Source organism: Geotrypetes seraphini, chromosome 12 (genome assembly GCF_902459505.1).
Source record: "Geotrypetes seraphini chromosome 12, aGeoSer1.1, whole genome shotgun sequence".
Taxonomy (NCBI): domain Eukaryota; kingdom Metazoa; phylum Chordata; class Amphibia; order Gymnophiona; family Dermophiidae; genus Geotrypetes; species Geotrypetes seraphini.
Genome location: NC_047095.1, coordinates 16235088 through 16255518, shown reverse-complemented (window position 1 = coordinate 16255518; position 20431 = coordinate 16235088). Strand labels below are relative to the sequence as shown.

Below are 20431 nucleotides of genomic sequence, written 5' to 3'. Positions count from 1 at the left end.
CTGGCCTTTCGAGAAGAGAATACTTCCTCTTCAGGTGTACTCTCTTCTCATGGTGAGCTGGCTCCCAGCAGCAACGGCTGAAGGGGTGGCGTACTTACATCGGGGCTCAAGGTAACAAGGGTAGCCCAAGAGTATTAGCCATGGCATTACTCTCTGCCGGCGTTTCCAGCAGGTGACTCCCCGACAATGTTTGCTCTCTTTGAAGGCATCTAAAAAGGTCATCCACTGTAACCAACAGGGCTTCCGAGTGCCAGAAGGCATCACCAATGCTTCTGCCCCTTCTCTTCGGCATAATCGCAAAAAGGTAAGAGAGACGATCAGAGATGTCTACTCAGCAGTCAGGTAGCAGCAGCCATCTTGGATCCCCAAAAAGTCCCAATTACTCAATTGTACCTTGGACTTGGCTGTTTCCTTCAGCGTGAAAGAAGTTCCTGGTCCGAGTAAGGTGATGGAGTGTAGGAATGCCCCACAATAAACACACACGCAATCTTAGAGTCAGGAGGAGACGCTCCAAATGAATGGTCTCTCCCTCTTTTTATTGAGAATCATATCTCCATTAATTACTTAGTTAATGCTCTACAAGGTTATAATTTCATAATGCATTTACAGTGAGGATTAAACCATTGTTTATCTATATCATGTGTGTCTCAAGGCTACTATCTCACGTGACATATGAATACATAATAACAGTTATAATAAAGTGAATCCCAATGTGTACCTTTCTGATATGTCTCAAATCTTACTATGGCATGTGACAGTCCAAAGGTTATAATGCATGCTTCTTAAGCTCTCTTGATAAGCCTTGCTCAGGCAAAGTCTGACTGTTGCCCATATAAGGGATGCTTAAACAAGATAAGAGAAAAAGAGTAAATGTATGGTCAGGTTAATTTGTGGCCAGAGTCAGGGATGCCTCAGCCTTCTGCTCAAGGTGCAACCCTTGTCCTTGCTTAGAAAGTATACCTGGCAGGAGGGAGAGGGAGAGGAAATGAGAAACAGGGCCTCAAAACCAAACCCAGGCCTGGATCCACACACAGGCACAGATCCGCACACAGGGCCTAGGTCGGTGTGCCGACCTGGCCTGCGCTCAGAACCGCCTGTGTGCGGACCCCGTCAGTGTTCTGATGCCCTGGATCAGAACTTATCAGATCTCCATCCCTACAATGGAGACCTGGGATTTTTTACCTTCTCCAACCTACTGAAGTTATCTGGTACTGGCCTATGCCAAAGCTCAGTAAGAATTGTGAGAATGTGAGTGTAAGGATGTGACTGTTTTCACTTTCTTATGAGCTCTGGTTTCGGGTCCTCAACCTAATAAGCTGGCTGGAGTCTGAGGGGTGGCTGCGTAGCAGAGTCAGGGCTACATGTAGATAGATTGTTCTCCTTTCAGACAGTAAGAGAGTAGGACAGGACCTGTGTTAGACATGATGGGGCCCAGGGCAGACACTGGGGAGCTTGCATGTAGGCTGTTACTCTTTCAACTTCAGGCAGGTTTAGGGCCCTCTGTGATATGTGGACTCAGGACAATTGTTTGTTTGTCCACCTCTAACACCAACCCTGGTATGGGAGATGAGCTTTCTGTGATTTTTAAGCATTCTGTTCCTTGGGGGGGGGGGGGGGGAGGCATCGTGTGAAAAAAACATATCTCTTTGGAAAATTTATCTTGCAGAATGTTACTTGACCTGTATTGAGGTTATTCGTTTTATGTTTTAATTGTATATTCCTGGCATGTCCAGCTCTCATTTGTTATCTTCACAGAACTGGAAAAAAACACTATCCCCCTCTTTTAAGAAACCGCAATAGCAGTTTCTAGTGTGTGGAGATCAGCAAGGTGGGGAACTAAGCAGTGAACGAGTATCTACTGTTCAATACCCTTTATTATACAGAAACCATCTGAAGTAACTCTAGATTCCCTTTGGGATCTAATGGTAAAACTGGGAAAATCTATAACTCTTCAAATTCAGGTTTTGGAGATTAAAATAAAGGAGGAAATAAGAGAATTAAGGCAAAAAGTGAGGTCCTTTAAATCTTAATCTGATAAGACTGATAAAGATTTGATAGAGATACGTCATGTTGAAGAGGCATTGATTAAAGATCATTTATATTTAAGAAGAAAAACTGAAACATTAGAGAATAATTCTCGCAGTAATAATTTGCGCTTTATAAATTTCCCTAAGGTATATGCGGTATCGCCTAGGGAAATGCTAAAGAAATATTTCCTGGAAATTTGGGGGGTACCAGAAGAGTAATTTCCAACTTTTATACAAGTTTACTATTTACCAACAAAAGTACAAGTTGAACAACCAGTAGAGCAATGCCAGGATGTACTAAAATTGAATATATCAGATATTTTAGAGGTCTCTGGTAAAGAAATAGCACAACCTTCTACTTTATTGGCGTCAGGATCGTGTACCGATCAGTTTGCGACTCCTTTGTGACCCAATTTCCCTCTGACCCGATTCACTAACCTCTCCTGCAATCCGCTTCCGATCCATGCATGCAAATGAGGGAAAACGGCTTGCAAAGTAGGCAGAGATGCAATATAGGCCAGAGTTTTAAAGGCCTAAATTTGCTTCATCTACCTTTCATGAGAATCGCACCTACGGAGGCGCCTTACGATGCCTAATTCCACTTCCAGCGTCAACCACGCCTACAGTGGCGTTAGGCATCATAAGGCACCTCTGTGGGAGGGATAATGGCGGCCTTTTTGGCGGTGACCTTAAGACACCTCCATTTTTTTTTTTTTATAACAATGCTGAACATTGTGTTGGAGGGCCTTAGATACCTTTTGTCTGGCCCTGCCTGTTATGTACACAGGGTGCCTAGGATAAAAGGGTAAACAGGCACCTAGTTTGAGCCTGTTCTATAAAGAAAAGTAGGTACCTACACTCAAGTGGCAAAAAACATGCTTAAATAAAAGGCTCATTCACGTACACCTGCCTCTATCTAATGAAAATACTCGCACCTAGATGTTAGTGAGAACATGCACAATTTATGGAATGCCATAGCTTACTCATGTATTTGGGCAATTCCCATATGCTCCATCCAAATAACAGCGGTACCTGGAGTGACCCGCTTCCTTATAACGCTTTACCCCCCCTCCCAACATCCCCTTTCCCTATCTCAAGGAGACAAATACACCTTAGTTGGTAAAACACCTGGCCGCAGCCCTGTTTATTGAACAGTAAACATATTCATATAACATTTTAACATAATTAAATATATATAAGTTAACAGCCATAAATAATACATTAACAATAACCCCAGAACAATGGTATCACCATTGTGACCTGATCCCGAGCTACCATCAGATGTAATTGGCCCCCGACCCCGCCATCTAAGCAATGGTCCGAGGGGTGGCATGTCCCACACATGCCCCATTATCCAGGGTCATCCGACCCACCAGGCACAGCTCCTAGCCGGCCCACCGCTCATCCCTTGATGAGCCCAGTAGCCAGTAGCTCGGGATACCGCAACCCAACCAACCCCACACACCCCTAAACCCAAAGGGCGAGTGGGTGGGAAAGCTGCCTCGGAGAACCTAAAACCGTTAGAGTCCTCCGAGAGCACATCTTAACCCCTCCCACCCACAATCCCCTTCGGCCGCGACTAACCAATTGGGGGAGATCCCTCGACCCCGGACCACCCCCGGCCGCACTCTCTCCTATCTCTCAACCTACCCCAACCTTACCTCAAGACTAACTAGCCCACGGGCGACTCAGCGGGCCACCCAGCCCCGCGTTAAGGTCGCTCGTCGAGACTAGCTCTTGGGCTTATTTATAACAGCGGTACCTGGAGTGACCCGCTTCCTTATAACGCTTTACCCCCCCTCCCAACATCCCCTTTCCCTATCTCAAGGAGACAAATACACCTTAGTTGGTAAAACACCTGGCCGCAGCCCTGTTTATTGAACAGTAAACATATTCATATAACATTTTAACATAATTAAATATATATAAATTATCAGCCATAAATAATACATTAACAATAACCCCAGAACAATGGTATCACCATTGTGACCTGATCCCGAGCTACCATCAGATGTAATTGGCCCCCGAACTCGCCATCTAAGCAAGGGTCCGAGGGGTGGCATGTCCCACACATGCCCCATTATCCAGGGTCATCCGACCCACCAGGCACAGCTCCCAGCCAGCCCACCGCTCATCCCTTGATGAGCCCAGTAGCCAGTAGCTCGGGATACTGCCACAGGCCTGTAACCAGTTACAGGCCCCCCCCACAAGAAACAGTGCTGCGACTAGGAGACCAACACTCGCTCGAAACAGGAAGCGAAGTCATCTAACAACAAATCCCAACCAATATCTGACAGATGGACCCGATCCCTGTAGTACAACCCAGAACAAGACACACTTAGCTGGGGCAGGAGGCAATCCGGCTCCCTTCTTGGGGCACTTGAGGGCCGAGTGACCCTGTCCACACAGAGAACAGGCGTGTCGAAAACGGCAGTCGTTAAAGGAGCAGACCGATTTATTAAACTGCCAGCAGAGGCCCGGACCTCCCCCGACACCCGAACTTCCGGGTGGACGAAAGGAACGCACCCCCCTGCCGCCTGCAGAACCTGCTTACCCAAAGTTCCAGAACCCGAACCTCCCAGCTTTGCCATATGGGTGAGCCAGAGATTAATGTCCTGCGTGCCCCAGGACATGTGCCGATTCTCCTCCATCTTGTCACGGAACGCTTCATCATAATTCAGCCACGCCCAACCCCCGACGCGCTGACATGCATCCAAAATGGAGTCCGCATACTCCAGTAAAAGGCCATAATCCTGGGGTCTCTCCCTTCCCCATACACTGGCCAACCGCAAGAACGAACGCGTCCAATTGAGAACATTACGCGAAACCGCACCCACCTTGGGTTTTCCACCCTCCTTCTTACCCTTCTTCTTCCTACTGCGAACCCGACCCTCCATAAGCTTAAAGATGTCTACACAGGCACGCCTCCTAATTTTACGCTGCAGGGACCGCGGGACCTTCTCCCATAATTCCGACAACACCACTAATGCAGGAGCCCCCCGATCGTCACCCTCATGCACCGGACTCCCATTCGCCACCCTCCGCTGGGACCCAGAAGAGGAAGACGACAGTGAAGAGGAAGAGGATGTTAAAGAAGAGGAAGAGGTCGAAGTCGAAGAAGAATCCCTGCCCCTACGGCTCTTCCTACCCTTACCCTTCTTCCTCCCCCGCTTACCCCGGATATCAACCCCAGCCCCTAGGGCCATGTTACCCTCAGTCCTGTCATCTCCGGGTCCGCATCCGCCACCAACTGCTTCCGAAGCGGCGCCATCCGCAGCAACCACCATAGCAGGACGCTGTGTGGTCCGGTCAGGCTCCTCGACGCTCATCCGCACGGCTCCAGCATGTCCTTCACGAGCAGGTCCAGCAGTAGATGTCCCGGCCACAGCAACACTTCCAGCGGCGACAGCCTGTGGGAAGAAATCCGGACAGGGGCCAGCAACCTGAACAGCAGGAGGGTAAGTTAGCCCCGCAGAACCAGCTGCCCCACCATGGATCTCAACCCCCCTAAAGCCACCAGACCCTTCCGCAAAACCCGGGCCCCAAGGCGACGGAGGGACCACACCCGGAAAAGAAGGGGGGACCGAAGCCCATGGGCCCATCACCCACGGAGAACCCCACATGCCCCACGGGGACCATCCACCCGCCGTACCCCCTTACGGGCCACTGGCTGCACTGGAAGTGGAAGGGCAAATGGAAGCCTCCTGGAACCCGCTCCCAATGTCCCCACACCCACCGGAAGGAGAAGCCCCCAAACCACGCCGGTCCTCCACCAGCACCGCAGCCACCTCCCCCGCCCCCTGAGACACCACCCGAGGATCTGCAGCAGGCAAGGCTCCAACCGCTGCCCTCCCTGCCAAGGCCCCACCACGCGATCGCAACCTAGGAAGATGGCCCCTACCCCTGCGGGTCGAACCCGCGCTCCCTCCAACAACCGGCACCTCCCCCACTACCTCCAGCGCTATCGCCGTTTGGGCGGCCGAACGGGAGCGCCGAGGAGGCAACGTCCGACCCCCGCCCACAGCCGCACTCACCGAAGCCGTGTCCCCTTCGTCGAAGGAGTCGCCGGCTAAAAGGGGCAGCTCGGCTGGATCCGCGGCAGTGGTAGGAGGTGCGCGCGCCATCAGGAAGACAGGACCGACCCACAGACAGCCACCAACGATCACGCTGCTGATTCAGCACGCCCAAGCCAGGTAGGCAGCGCTCTCCGGTGCAAACCGACACGTGGAGCTAAAGCTGCCTCGGAGGACCTAAAACCGTTAGAGTCCTCCGAGAGCACATCTTTAACCCCTCCCACCACAATCCCCCTCGGCCGCGAATAATCAATTGGGGGAGATCCCTCGACCCCGGACCGCCCCCGGCCGCACTCTCTCCTATCTCTCAACCTACCCCAACCTTACCTCAAGACTAACTAGCCCACGGGCGACTCAGCGGGCCACCCAGCCCCGCGTTAAGGTCGCCCGTCGAGACTAGCTCTTGGGCTTATTTATTCTGCCCAAGTTCATACACCATCAAAAAATGATACATGCCTTTCCTCAGGTTAGCATTTATGCACATAAATAACTAAAATACTTCAATTTTTGCATATTTCTCATGCCTAAAACTTGGAAGCTCCTTATGGAATTATTTCCATTTTGCAAGAAAGGCCTTCTTGCATCAGCCACTAAACTTTACAAACAGAAATGTGTGCCCAGCCTGTATGAATCACTTAGTGATCATTATTACATCTGCCTCTGAGACAGGTCTAGACAGGTAAGGATCAGGCTGGCTGCAGGAGAGGGAGGTTCAGAGACTGGAAGTCTTATTCTTGTGAAGAAGTACTATCACAAATTTTGAGAACCCCTGAAATGAAGAAATATACTAAGAGATGGTTCCCAAAATGACAAATTGTCCCTTTTAATAATGGTTAGTTGACTATTCTAGTCTTCTTGCAATTGAGGGACCAAAGTATAAAAAGATTTTAAAATAAGAAAAACTATGGGCTTCTTTTACTAAGCTGTGCTAGCGGTTTTAGTGCATGCGCACTAAATTGCTGCGCGCACTAGACACTAACGCCACCATTGAGCTGGCGTTAGTTTTTGGCGCATAGCGTGGGGTTAGCGCGCATGGCAATGTAGCGCATGCTAAAAACGTAAGCGCACCTTAGTAAAAGGAGTCCTATGATTTCATTGAATATACAATAAATCATACTAAATTATAAATTATAGCAAAATCATAGTTTCCATAACAACTGTGATTACATTCCAATGCTATATTCACACAGACTGCAATAAGAAGTAAAGGGAAGGGAAACAAACATTCATGTTCTTGAATCCAAATAAGGACTTTTATTGAACAAAATCCTTTGATGAAAAGAAAATACATACAAATCTTAATTATGTCTGAAAACACTTCCATGTCTCTGTGGTAATAAAAGACATTAGGCAAAATAAAATCTCATGATTTTTTATTAACTCACTGATTGTGTATTTCCTTTTAAAGAGTTTTAAGTCAAGGACATTTTATTAATATTTCTTAAACCCATACAGAACAAGCATTAAAAGAACCAATATAACAATTTTTGCTGAAGATATCCTTTTGAAGAGTTTAATACAAGGAGAAAAAAAGGTTAGTAGAAGACAAGGGCACTGGCTGACCAAAGAATGGCCCCATTTTGAAATTCTGCCATACAACAAAATGGCAGCTTCAGGTGGATTGGGCCAATTTGTTCAATGGGATAATTTCATAAAGGCACCATCCTTTGGGTAGCTCATACCAATGCTATTTCACTGGTGGGGCAGGATAACTGAGGAAGACTCTTGCCTCATCAAAAGATTGAGGGGGTGTAAAGATTTGATGGGGGAGAGCCTAGGAAATCAGATTAGAGTTTTTCTAAAGGTAGGGGTAGAGGTTTTTTTGTAAGAAAGAAATGCCATTCATTTTTCTTTCCTTTTCAAAATAAAATGAAACAAAACAAGAAATGTTTCCCCGGCATCCCTAACATCCTAAAATTTATATGGCGAGGGAATGAAGATCAGTGTCAATGTATAATTCTTCCTATAGTTTTGTTATGTTAACTTCAATTTTTTTTTAATAAACTGGGAGTGATCTTCCAGTCCTCTCCCATCTCCTTTCCCATATTGGATAATCACATCCACCTATCCAGCTGGTGCATGCGTATTAGATGCCTTAGGCCAGTGGTTCCCAAACCCTGTCCTGGGGGACCCCCAGCCAGTCGGGTTTTCAAGATATCCTTAATGAATATGCATGAGAGAGATTTGCATACCTGTTGCTTCCATTATATGCAAATCTCTCTAATGCATATTCATTAGGGATATCTTGAAAACCCGACTGGCTGGGGGTCTCCCAGGACAGGATTTGGGAACCACTGCCTTAGGCTAACTTTCACCCTATCAATTAATTTTTAGGTCTGTAGGCTTCTGTTTCCCTCTTCCCCTGAAATTTTGTCAAGCAACTGTTATGATCACCTTAAAAGCAACATTTCAAAAATGATCCTGTACAAAAGTGCTAAAAGTACACAGAGTTCATGTGGCTGCCTGGACATATGGACTTGCTTTGACTACAGATGCTTTCTCCCCCCATCCATACCAAAAGCTCTTACCCTAGGAAGCTGCCTAGTCTGCCTAATAGTTACATTAGCTCTGCAACCTATTGACCTCCATTTGATATTTAAATTTTCCAAGGAAACCGAGTAAGAGTTTACAACAGGCTGAATGTCCAGTCTTTTCTGATCCAAATATGAATTAAGTAAATGAGAGATACATCCTTCATATTAGACAGATTTTTAAAATAAAATTTCAATGTGTTTGAATATCCCTTGAGGCCCTGTCAGCTTCGTTACTGTAAAGTGAGAGCAGCTGATGAGGAATGAATACAACAGATGCACAAAAAGAGCTACTAGGGTAGAAGACTAATGATTACTGTTCAAAGATTTCAAATCTGTAGTAGGGATGGGCAGATAGAAAAAAAATTTTGTGTGTATTCCTTCTCGTGTCATCTAGGAAAATTTCTGTATTGTTTAGGCTTCCCCCTCTTTTGTCATGACAGGAGATGACACACAAAGAAAATCTTCAGGCCCCTTTGCTCACCTTAGGCCCCTGGACCTACTGCAATCCATAGGGTGAAAGGTCAGGTCTGCCATATTGGATGCAGTCATGGCTATGGGCAGGAGCAAGTGAGTACTGCTCCTGCCCCACTGGACCACCAGGGAGTGAGGCAGGCCTAGGGAGGGTGTGTCATTTCCAAACTTGTCATTGGCAAACAAAACTCTGGTCATTTTATTTCCCAGTGACAGGAAATGCCAGAAGAAATGTCACCAACACTTGTGTCTTTTTGACCAACAGTTACTCTGACATTGTAAGCAACTACCCTTCCCTATTCTATGCTAATGCAATAACTTTCTGTGCTTGTTACCTTGTCAAATATAAGCACATGTATTTTTCAGTGGAACTGTGGCTTGTAATCTGGTGAATTTCCATTCTCCCCCTCTAGTCCCATCAATAGTATTAATAGTTGATTGTGCATACAAAATATGCACTGAGGGAGGGAGCTAGACAGCTAGCAGAATGTGTTAGATTTGGGGAATTGGGGAAATATGGGGGTGAGGGCTAATAGAAGATTATTTCAATGAGGGAGGGGAGATTAACGAAACAGAGCATGTAATCCTTTACTGAATGAACAAAAAATATCTACACCAAAAATCAGACCTTGTCTGAACAAAAATTATACCAAAAAACATTGAGTATGACTATTATAGAATGTTACAGTTTGGTTTTTTTTTCTAATTTAAGACATCAGAGCCAGTTTAAAAATAGGAGGGAGACTGAGGGTGGTGTTTTCACTTTATGATCTTATTCTAGGAACTACTGCAGTATTTTGTACATAGGGATGATTAATCATAAAACTGGTATTCTAGGACTCATTGAAAATGCAACAGTTGCATGTAAGAACAAATCTGTGTATTCAATCTGTTATTCCACTGTTCCACAATCAAATCAAATAAAAGACAAATGCAACATCTGCTGTGAAACATCCTCACAGGGCCCCATGTATCTCAAAAAGACTATGTACACATCCTAAGGTTAAATGTGGGGAAGGGGGGGGGCACATTATTTCCATTTGATGTCTATTTTCTTAAGCATAACCTGCCAGCATGATTTGTGGCTCCCTACTATGCATGTTTGAGGATTTCTTCTTGAAAAAGTTTATTCACTCCAGACCAAAAAAAAAAAAATCTAGCAAATGTATTACCCAAGCCAGAGATATTCCCTACAAGATCAAAGTGCGTTGCTGTAGAATTCAGAAGCTTAAAACACCTTACCACAAGCACAGGGACCCCTGCAACCAAGGAGTAGAGAAGCATGGGCGGGATGTCACTGCTCTCGTCAGGTCCAGGATAAGGTTTGCTATACGAGCTATCGTAGCAGAAAAAGCCTTGGACATTCACAGTGAACGTGTCCGTGTACTCGAAGTAATAAGCCAGCATTACAGTCCCCGCCATTATCACCATCTGGAAATAAAGCATGATCGTGAGAGGAAACAGAAAAGTCATTTAATAAGGATCCACGCATGAAAGGCACGAGAGTCTAGAAGCTGGTGTCGGCTGCTGCTGCTCCTGCCCCTGCCTTCAGGGTTGATTCATGGCAAACACTCCTCCGTGCAAAAAAAAAACATTGAAACCTTTGCTAATTAATTAATTTCTCTCATCGCTGAGTAACACACAGTCACTAAATAAAAACTAAAATGACAACAACAACAACAAAAAAAAACTTATATTAAAATGATTGTCTGTTGATCCGCTGACAGAGTTAGATCAGATGCCCACACAGATTCAATTGCTTTCAATGAAAATAACTGACGTCTCTTTCAAGAGCTCCAGCCTCTCACAATTTTTTTTTTTTTTTTAATAAATCACACATCCAACAAGTCTGTGAGAAGATTTAGAAAATGATTTGATCGGCTCAGAAAGCGAACGTGGTTTTTCCTTGCCACAGATCTCTTTTGCAAAGAGAAATGAAATAGGCAATGCCACTCCATCCCCAGAAACGTTTAATGTGGCTTTTCCCCTGCCTTTTGTTTTTCCGTCTCTCTGACAGCACCAGCGCTGGTTACTCAAAGAAAGAAATCCCTGCAAATGATGATAGTGGATGCATGGTTTCTTCCGCAGGTCCTCGTGGCCATTGCTGCTGCCAGCTATTAAAGCAGCTCTACAAAGTACCTTGAACTCGATAAAAATGAGATCTGTAAGAACAGCAACAACACAGATCCAAAAAAAAAAAAATCCTCCCTGAAAATGAAAATACAATGAGCCCTGCAGCAAAACTGTGGTCTTCAGACTGCTTCCGTATGTGAACGGCAAATGCCTAACAAAATGTGTGCAGAAATCGGGGTATTCACGTCATTCCCAAGCATTCAGTAAGGTGGAAGTAGACTGTAGGATGGGATCACACTTCCCTGTGCTCCCAGAGCTGGGGAGGAGAAATGGAGGAGGGCAGGCTCACTCCATTAGTCTCTACGGGTTCTCTCTCCTATTCTGCTTCATTTAGCTGTGTGGTTGGAATTTACCATACATTCTCCTATTACACTACTCCCCTGAGAGTTTAGCCAGGATCTTTTAAATAAATAGATAGATAGATAATGATGATGACAGTGATTATTATTATTATTAATAATGGAACTGAATCAGTAGCTATCAAGCCCTGCAATTTATGGGGGCACGGGGGGGGGGGATGGGGGGTGTAGGAGGGAGAATGTGGCATAGTGGTTAAAGCCACAGTTTCAGCACCTCGAGACCGTGGGTTCAAACCCACACCGCTTCTTGTGACCCTGGGCAAGTCATTCAATCTTCCCATTGCCCCAGGTACATTAGACAGATTGTGAGAACAGCATAGAAAAATGAATGAACAAATAAATAAGTTTTCCTCTCTCTCTCTCCTCCCGCCCCTCTCCCCAGCATATCAATATCACCCTTGCTGGCATGGATGCTGAGCCCCACCAGCCAAATAACTGCAGTGCTGCTGCTTGCTGTACTAAGCCATGCTGGGACCTCTTGCATGTGCACGCTCAGAGCAGTGGAGAGCAGCATTGTAGCTATTGGCTGGTAGAGCTCAGCTTTCCCACCAGCAAAGTAAAAAGTGGGGGCTGGAATTCTGAAGGGGGCCTGAGTCAGAAGTGAAGCTAGGACCACAAGCCCCCCCTCCCCATGGAACTGATCCTTTGGTGAATATTTTGACCGTAAAAATAATTCTGAGTGTCTGCATGCATGTTCTTATTTAAAAGGGCTAGTTCAATTAAAGCAACAATCCATTCATGAACTACAGACCTCTATTACTACAATATGTCTACGACTACTACTATTACTCTATTTATCTACCACCCTTTGTATTTATATCTATAGATAGATATACATATACTGTATATACAGTACACACACATGTATCCCTATTTATGGCACCACTTCTTTTAACCCAAAGTTCTAAAGGAACTAAAACATGAAATTGGAGATCTGCTGTGGATTATCTATAACCTATCATGTCAAGTTTTTCCACTGTTCCTGGGATCTGGGGGTTAATCAATGTCACACCAATTTTTAACATGCTGAAAAAAGTGCATTGCCATAGAAAATGCACACAGCTGCATTTCCTGACGCTAATCTCTCCTGCCTTCCCCCTGACATCACTGGCATCAACATTCAAATGAAGTGGTGGCAGCAGTAGCTTCTGCTGTGCCTCCCACATTTCAGATAAAGCAAGAGAATCAGGGATATCAATATGTACTTTTCCTCCTCCCGCCTGGAAAGAGCAGTGGGAGCAACAGCATGAATTCCTGATGCTTTTCTGACTCTAGTCTCGGTGCCTCTTCTCCATTCTGTGTGGTGAGCATGGTCACATGCACACAGCTACTGATGCATTTGGATGGACAGGCAGATGAACAGATGGACATGCCTTCCCTGACAGCCACTTTTGCTTCAGGGATAAAGAACAGCGAAAATGGACTTAGGGGTGATCCAGGAAATTACAAACCAGTAAGCCTGATGCTGGTACAGAATAAAATAGCCGAATCAATTTGTGGGAAGTGAACACGTTGGGGACAATTTTATAAAGCTTTATCCACAAGTAAAGCTTGTTTTGCATATAGAAACAGGCTCTTATTTATGAGAGTATATGAAATACGAGGGCTGATTGAAGAGTAATAAGACTGTCTTTGTTTTTTCTTTCCAAGAGGTAAATATGGCAATGCCAGGCTTGTTCTTGTTATTTTATATGCACAAGTATCCTTTATATAGATGTGCTTCAACCTGGACTCTACTTTCAAAAGGAAGCCTCAGCCCCACCACTCCACCGCAAAAGTACTATCTCATTGCGAGAAGCTTTATGTGGTGCCTCATCATTGGCCGTCCTTTTATACTAAATTATGCTGTATTGTCATTCGAATAAATACTTCAATAAATATAAGTGATTCAATAAATGTAAAGTGCTTATGCGTTGTTTATGTTTTACTTAGCTTGTATTATTCAGCTTAGATCACAGCCAAAACCCAGGAGTCTGACCCGACATGTTTCGCATATAATGCTTTATCAAGGGTCCCCCGAGTGTGCTGTCGTCATCCGACTCCAAAATATAAGAGTATTTATTCGAATGACAATACAGCATAATTTAGTATAAAAGGACGGCCAATGATGAGGCACCACATAAAGCTTCTCGCAATGAGATAGTACTTTTGCGGTGGAGTGGTGGGGCTGAGGCTTCCTTTTGAAAGTAGAGTCCAGGTTGGAGCACATCTATATAAAGGATACTTGTGCATACAAAATAACATTAGTAAGCACTCTTCTGGACATTCAAAACGATTTTGGCCATAGAAGGTTACACAGGCTTGTTCTTGTGACATTTCTGAACCTGCAGTTGGACTGTCGAAGTCTTCATTGTTGGAAGAACTTTGTATGTTTCATCACGGCAGATGAAGATGACGTGTCTGTGAGAGTACACCAGAGGTGCGTGATTGAATTTTGTGTTAAACTTGGAAAGAATGGTAATGAAACTCTTGAAATGTTACGGCAAGCATACGGTGGTGAGACAATTAGCCACGCTGCATACTCTCACAGACATGTCTTCCTCATCTGCCATGACGAAACGTACAAAGTTCTTCCTCTCGCTGTGACCCAGCAATGGAAACCACGGCAGTCCAACTGCAGGTTCAGAAACGATGTGTGAGCTTCACAAGAACCAGCACAACGTTGCCAAGTTTTCTTACTGGAGAGAAAAACCAAGGCAATCTCATTACTTTTCAATCAGTCCTCATAAAACGAAGGCACACCACAAGATTAAGTCCAGCTTTATCTAATATAATAAAATGGTAGGACGCGCATACGCACTAAAAAAATCGTGTTCCCTGATCCCGTCGCGGAAACACGAGTGCGCATGCGCGCCTACTGCGTCACCACAGCCTGCTCTCCACCTCGCGCCGCTACAGGCCCCACACTCGCAGCTCACAAATCCGCTGCAGCCTAGCAACTCCGACCACAACCTTCCCCCCTCAACCGCCTAGGAGCTGCGGCGGGGGCTTTCAGAACAGAATATGATCACCATGTTTCTTTAGGCAGCCCCGGTTGTTTACTTGGATTCAATGTCAGCATTAGGGTTCGCCGGCCGCCAGCCGTGAGAGCCAGGTGAGGAAGGCCACCGCAGCCTCGCCGCTAGGTAGGGGGACAACAATCGCGCTTATGCTCAAGCCGCCGCCACCACTCCTCTCTCGAACCGCACCAGGATCGAGAGAGGAGCTGCGGCGGGGGCTTGAGCATAAGCGCCATTGTTGACCCCCTACCTAGCCGCGAGGCTGCGGTGGCTTTCCTCACCCGGCTCACATTGAATCCAAGTAAACAACCGGGGCTGCCTAAAGAAACCGGTGCTTGGCCCGCCAAACAATTCCTGCCGTTGCCGAAATTTGCCCCACCGTTCCTTCCCTTCAGTTCAGCTCCGCCTATGTTAAAAGGAGCTGCTTTGAAATTGGAGCCCTGCCGCCACCGTAACACGTTCCCTCTGCCGCGGTCCCATATGTCAGAGAAGGGGCGGGACCAAGGCAGAGGGGAATGTGCTACGGCAGTGGCAGGCCTCCGATTTCGACGCGGCTCCTTTTAACATTGGTGGATTCACTGCACCTGATGGAGGGAGGGAAGGAAAGGTGGTTGGGCGCTGTTGAGCCCCTCTTTGCCCTCAGACCCTCTCCTAACTGCTCCCTCCTGTCTCAGAGCACTGGGGGGAGGTGCCTGTCTTTAGCTGCAGGGATGGAGGGAGGGAAGAAGAAAGAAGGGGCCCTGGCAAGCGAGTTATCAAAATCCAACCATAGCCTGGGACCCCTACATGATATGAATAATGACCAGACAACAAAAGGTAAGAAAAATATTTTTATTATCTGTTTTGTGATTACAATATGTCAGATTTGAAATGTGTTTTGAGGGAGGCTGCCGCCGCGGCTTTGGACAGAGGGGTACCATTTTCATGGGAGCCGGCCTTCGGAGAGGCTTGGGAAGCGGGGACGGATGCGGGAGGGGCTGCCACTGCAAAGGGCTTTGGTGGGGGAGCCAGCCAGACTGCGAGTGTGGGGACGTTGTAAGCACGGATTGGTCAAGGAGCTGCCGCTTCCGAGGCTTTGAAATTGCTCTCCCACCGTCACTCCCTCCCGCCCCGGCTCTGCCTCTGTCCCTGCCCAGGTTCAAAAGCAGGAGAGGCGGTCATCTACCACCCGTTAATCTAACGGGCTTAAACATTAGTAAATAAATAAATTAATAACTTTATTCTTGTATACCACCCATCCACAAAGAAGAAGAACTGCACAATCAGTGAAATATACATATTAAACATAGTAAAATTGAAGTTAAGAACAATTATGTAATAAATTTATCAAACAAATCTGTTTTTAAAATCCTTCTAAAAGCAGTATGCAAAAACATTTGAAAGATCAAAGGAGTCAACCAATAATTCAATTTTCCTAATTGGAAAGCAAATGTCTTATTTAAAAATCTCTTGAATCGACAGGACTTAAAGAGTGGTACATAAACATAAAGGGCCTGATTCTCTAAAAGTGCATCCCGATTTTAGGCAGCTGTAGGCGTCCTACAGCTGTCTAATCAGCCAATCGGGATGCACGTTTTTTAAAAAAAATGCTCCCCAGGCAGGCCGCCTATATTGAAGGCGAGGCCCGCAAGACACCTAGGGCCTGATTCTGAATAGGACGCCCGGGAGAGGCGTCCTATTCAGAATCGGCCTAAATTAAACCCCGATTCTGTAACCGGCGTCCATGTTACAGACGCGGGTTAGAGAAACGGGTTAGATTAGACACGGCCCGCTACACTTATCGCGGCAAGGGATCTCTCTGCCGCTATAAGTATAGCGGGCCACGGCCCCCTGACCAGGAGGGTGCCCAAACCCTCTGCCCGAAGACGCACTCCCCCCCCGACACTACCGACACACCAATCAGGCCTTAGATTAAGTGGGGATGGGCGGACCCGCTATGCCTAAGGCCTGATTGGTCCAGGCTTCTAGAGCCTGGGCCAATCAGGCCTTTGGCTTCGGCGGGATGGGCCGGGAAGGGGCGGGCCTGCTTCATTACGACGAGGCGTGCCTGCTGGCTCAAGACGTGCAAGACCCATCTAAGAACAGGTTTGGTGGAGTGGAGGTTTGGGGGGGGTTAGCGCCGGGGGGGATGCGTCTTCGGGCAGGAGGGATTGGGCACCCTCCTGCCAGCTATCGATATTGTCGGGGGGGATCGGTAATGTCGGGGGGGGGTCAGTAGTGTCGGGGGGGGGGCGGTCGTTAGTGTCGGGGGGGGTGCGTCTTCGGGCAGAGGGTTTGGGCACCCTCCTGGTCAGGGGGCCGCGGCCCGCTATACTTATAGCGGCAGAGAGATCCCTTGCCGCGATAAGTATAGTGGCCGCGTCTACTTACAATGTAGGCCAGCATTTTGCTGGCCTACATTTTAAGCTTCTCCTCTACTAGGGAGACGCGTAGGGCCGCCTAGGTTCAGCCTAAGGCCCGCTTAAGGCCCTTAGACGAGCTTAGGCATCTTGAGGGTCTCTCTAGGCTCCCGGAGGTGCCTTCAGGCTTGCCTGGGGAGCATTTTTCTTTTTTTAAAACGTGCATCCCGATTGGCTGATTAGACAGCTGTAGGACGCCTAAAATCGGGATGCACTTTGGAGAATCAGGGCCAAAATCATTATGGGTATTTTTTCATGATCTATAACAGGTAAATTGGGAGCCAAACCGAAAAGAGCTTTAAAACAAAGACAACTAAACTTAAAGAGAATACGTGCTTCAAAAGGCAACCAATGTAGCTGCTGATATGTAGTGGTGTAGTCACAAATTCAGTACAGGTGTTCTCTTTAACATGAAATGCATCCTGTTCAGTGTGTCCATACCTGTAGCCACTCTTGCATCTTCAAACACATACCCTACCTACACCTCTAAGCAATATCTTTTAGGGTTCTGTCAAAAGAAGTCACAATTCTCATGAAGTTCACATATCAAAAAAGCAATCCCGATTAACAACCACAAGGTTTAAGGACATAGCACTGTGGCTTTTTTGACTTCCAATAACATTTTGTCTCAGAAAACAAATAGGCACAGTCTGAAATGCCAGAATGGCAAAAAGGAAAGCAGACCAAAGTGATCCACTATAGTTCAAAATGAAAATTTATTAAAATAGCAAGGGGGGGGATTGCGAGTACGCTTATCGATCTGGTAAGAATTCAGTGTAAAGGTTTTAAGTTTAAGGCTTCTTAGCGTGTAGTATTTATTCTAATCATAGTTGTTTGTTGCAGCACTTACAGCAGTGGTCTCCAACTCAAACCCTTTGCAGGGCCAAATTTTGGATTTGTCGGTACTTGGAGGGCCTCAGAAAAAATAGTTAATGTCTTATTAAAGAAATGACAATTTTGCATGAGGATAAACTCTTTATATTTATAAATCTTCCCTTTGGCTAAGTCTTAATAATAATATTGTAATTTATAGCTAAAGAGACATATGATTAAGAAACTGTTTTATTTTACTTTTGTGATTATGATAAACATACCGAGGGCCTCAAAATAGTACCTGGCGGGCCGCATGTGGCCCCCGGGCCGCGAGTTTGAGACCACTGACTTACAGTAACCTCGACCCTGATGAAGAATGAAACGCATCGGTGGGGGCTGGTGCAGCAACTTTAAAAACTAAGTTGTCTTTATAAATTTCATAAAGTCAAAATGAACTATTGAATAAGAAGTATTGAAGAAATTTTTGAAAAGTATAGTAAAACCTTGGATTGCAAGTAACTTGGTTTGCAAGTGTTTTGCAAGACAAGCAAAACATTTGATTAAATTTTAACTTGATATACAAGCAATCTCTTGCAATACAAGTGCATACAGTATACACACATCACAACTGAGCCAATGGTTCTTCTCTCTCTGATGCTGCAGGAGTGTAGTGACTGTTCTAAATGAGCAAGGTCTTGCAAAACAAGGATGTATAGTATTTTGTATTAAAGTTTTGGGGTTGTGGAACGAATCATCTGAGTTTCAATTATTTCCTATGGGGCAATTTGCATTGATATACGAGTGCTTTGGACAGGGCCGCCATCAGAAATTTCTGGGCCCCTTACTGAGCAATCCTATTGGGCCCCCATGCACCCCTTCCTCCCCCCCCCCCCGACACCCCCCCTTCTTCCATGGGCCGAATACACACATACTTTTCTGCTAATGCTCCACCTAAGCCAGTCCCATAAAATCTTCTCACGTCCATTGGGTGATTTGGCATAGAGGAGATATTCATAAAAAGAACGTCCGTCAAGATCTTTACTCATAGACTGTGCCATTTGCTTTAAATCATCTTCCATCATTAATCCAAATTGCACAATTCTTTCTCTGTCTTTGTTCTGAATGGCATCTGGCCACATTGCTGGATCCTTCCAGTCAACAAATTTATGAGCAGGCGCGGAGAACGCATTTTTAAACAAATGTAGTTTATCCTTGTACTCCTTATGTAATTTTAATCATCTATGGATATGTTTGTATGTTTATTGTTCAAATAGTTTTATTTATTTCTCCAAATTTATTTTTGTTATACGCATTGAAAATATTTGATATTGCGTTTAAATCAAAATCTCAATAAACTTGAAACTTGAAACGAGTGACCGTGAGATTGTGGGAGGATTAAATACTCAAAACTTAGAAGAATAACAATTTACTTAAAGTTTTTGCTACGCCAGCTTTCTGGTATCTTTACATACAGTGGCGTACGTAGCATATGTACACCCAGGGCCCATCATTTTTTGGCACCTGTAAGAAAAACATGATTTTTAGTAACAAACCACACGTCACACATGAGTACCTAGGAAAAGGCAGCATCTTACATATTGCAGTGAGCAGTACATCAATACACCCATTGTAAAACTAAACAAGCCAGACCAGTACAGATCAATCCTACACCGTCAATCCTAACAGAAAACCATGTCTTTCGAACACACAGATCACAGAAAACACCTTCGCCTAGTATGGAATATGTCATCACAAACTAACCCCTCACTCTTTTACAAAACTGTAGTGTGGATTTTAGCCACAGTGGTAACAGCCCTGACGCTCATAGAATTCTGAGCATCAGAGCTGCTACCACCACGGCTGGCGCTAAAAAACGCTCCACAGTTTTGTAAAAGGGTGGATAAAATAGAAATACACAGTTTCAACGCTCTAGCTCAGAGGTGCCCAAACTTTTTGAGCTTGTGAGTTACTTTAAAATGACCAAGTCAAAATGATCTATCAACAATAAAATTAAAAAACACAAAGCACACTATACGCTGAGAAAATGTTAATTATCATTCCTATTCTGGGTTTTTTTTCAAAGAGGTCAAGGCCCAAGTCCTCCTGGCCCTGGCCCTGGCGACCCCCACCCCCCGCTAGTTGTTCGGGCCAGGAGGTTGCCCAAACCCTCCTGGCCACGGCAACCCCCTATCCCCACTCCGCACTACATTATGGGCAGGAGGGATCCCAGGCGCTCCTGCCCTCGAAGCAAACCCCCCTCCCCCCAATGACCGCCCCCCCCCAAGAACCTCAGACCGCCCCCCCAGCTGACCCGCGACTCCCCTGGCCGACCCCCACGACACCCCCACCCCCTTCCCCGTACCTTTGTGTAGTTGGCCGGACAGACAGGAGCCAAACCCGCCTGTCCGGCAGGCAGCCAATGACGGAATGAGGCCGGATTGGCCTATCCGTCCCAAAGCTCTGCCTACTGGTGGGGCCTAAGGCGCCTGGGCCAATCAGAATAGGCCAGGGAGCCTTAGGTCCCTCCTGAGGGCGGGGCCTGAGGCACATGGGCCCAACCCAACCATGTGCCCAAGGCCCCGCCCCCAGGAGGGACCTAAGGCCCCTGGGCCTATTCTAATTG

At 46.1% G+C, this 20431-nt stretch overlaps 1 protein-coding gene across 1 annotated transcript in view; it reads right to left on the bottom strand.

The window, feature by feature from the left end:
* PLPPR5 (phospholipid phosphatase related 5) overlaps positions 1-10582 on the bottom strand; it is a 198065-nt gene extending 187483 nt beyond the window's left edge. The window contains exon 1 of the mRNA XM_033915361.1: positions 10348-10582. Within this exon, the coding sequence (XP_033771252.1) occupies positions 10348-10578 (231 nt within the window). The 5' untranslated portion in view covers positions 10579-10582. The remainder of the gene's footprint in view (positions 1-10347) is intronic.
* Positions 10583-20431: the final 9849 nt, after the last annotated feature.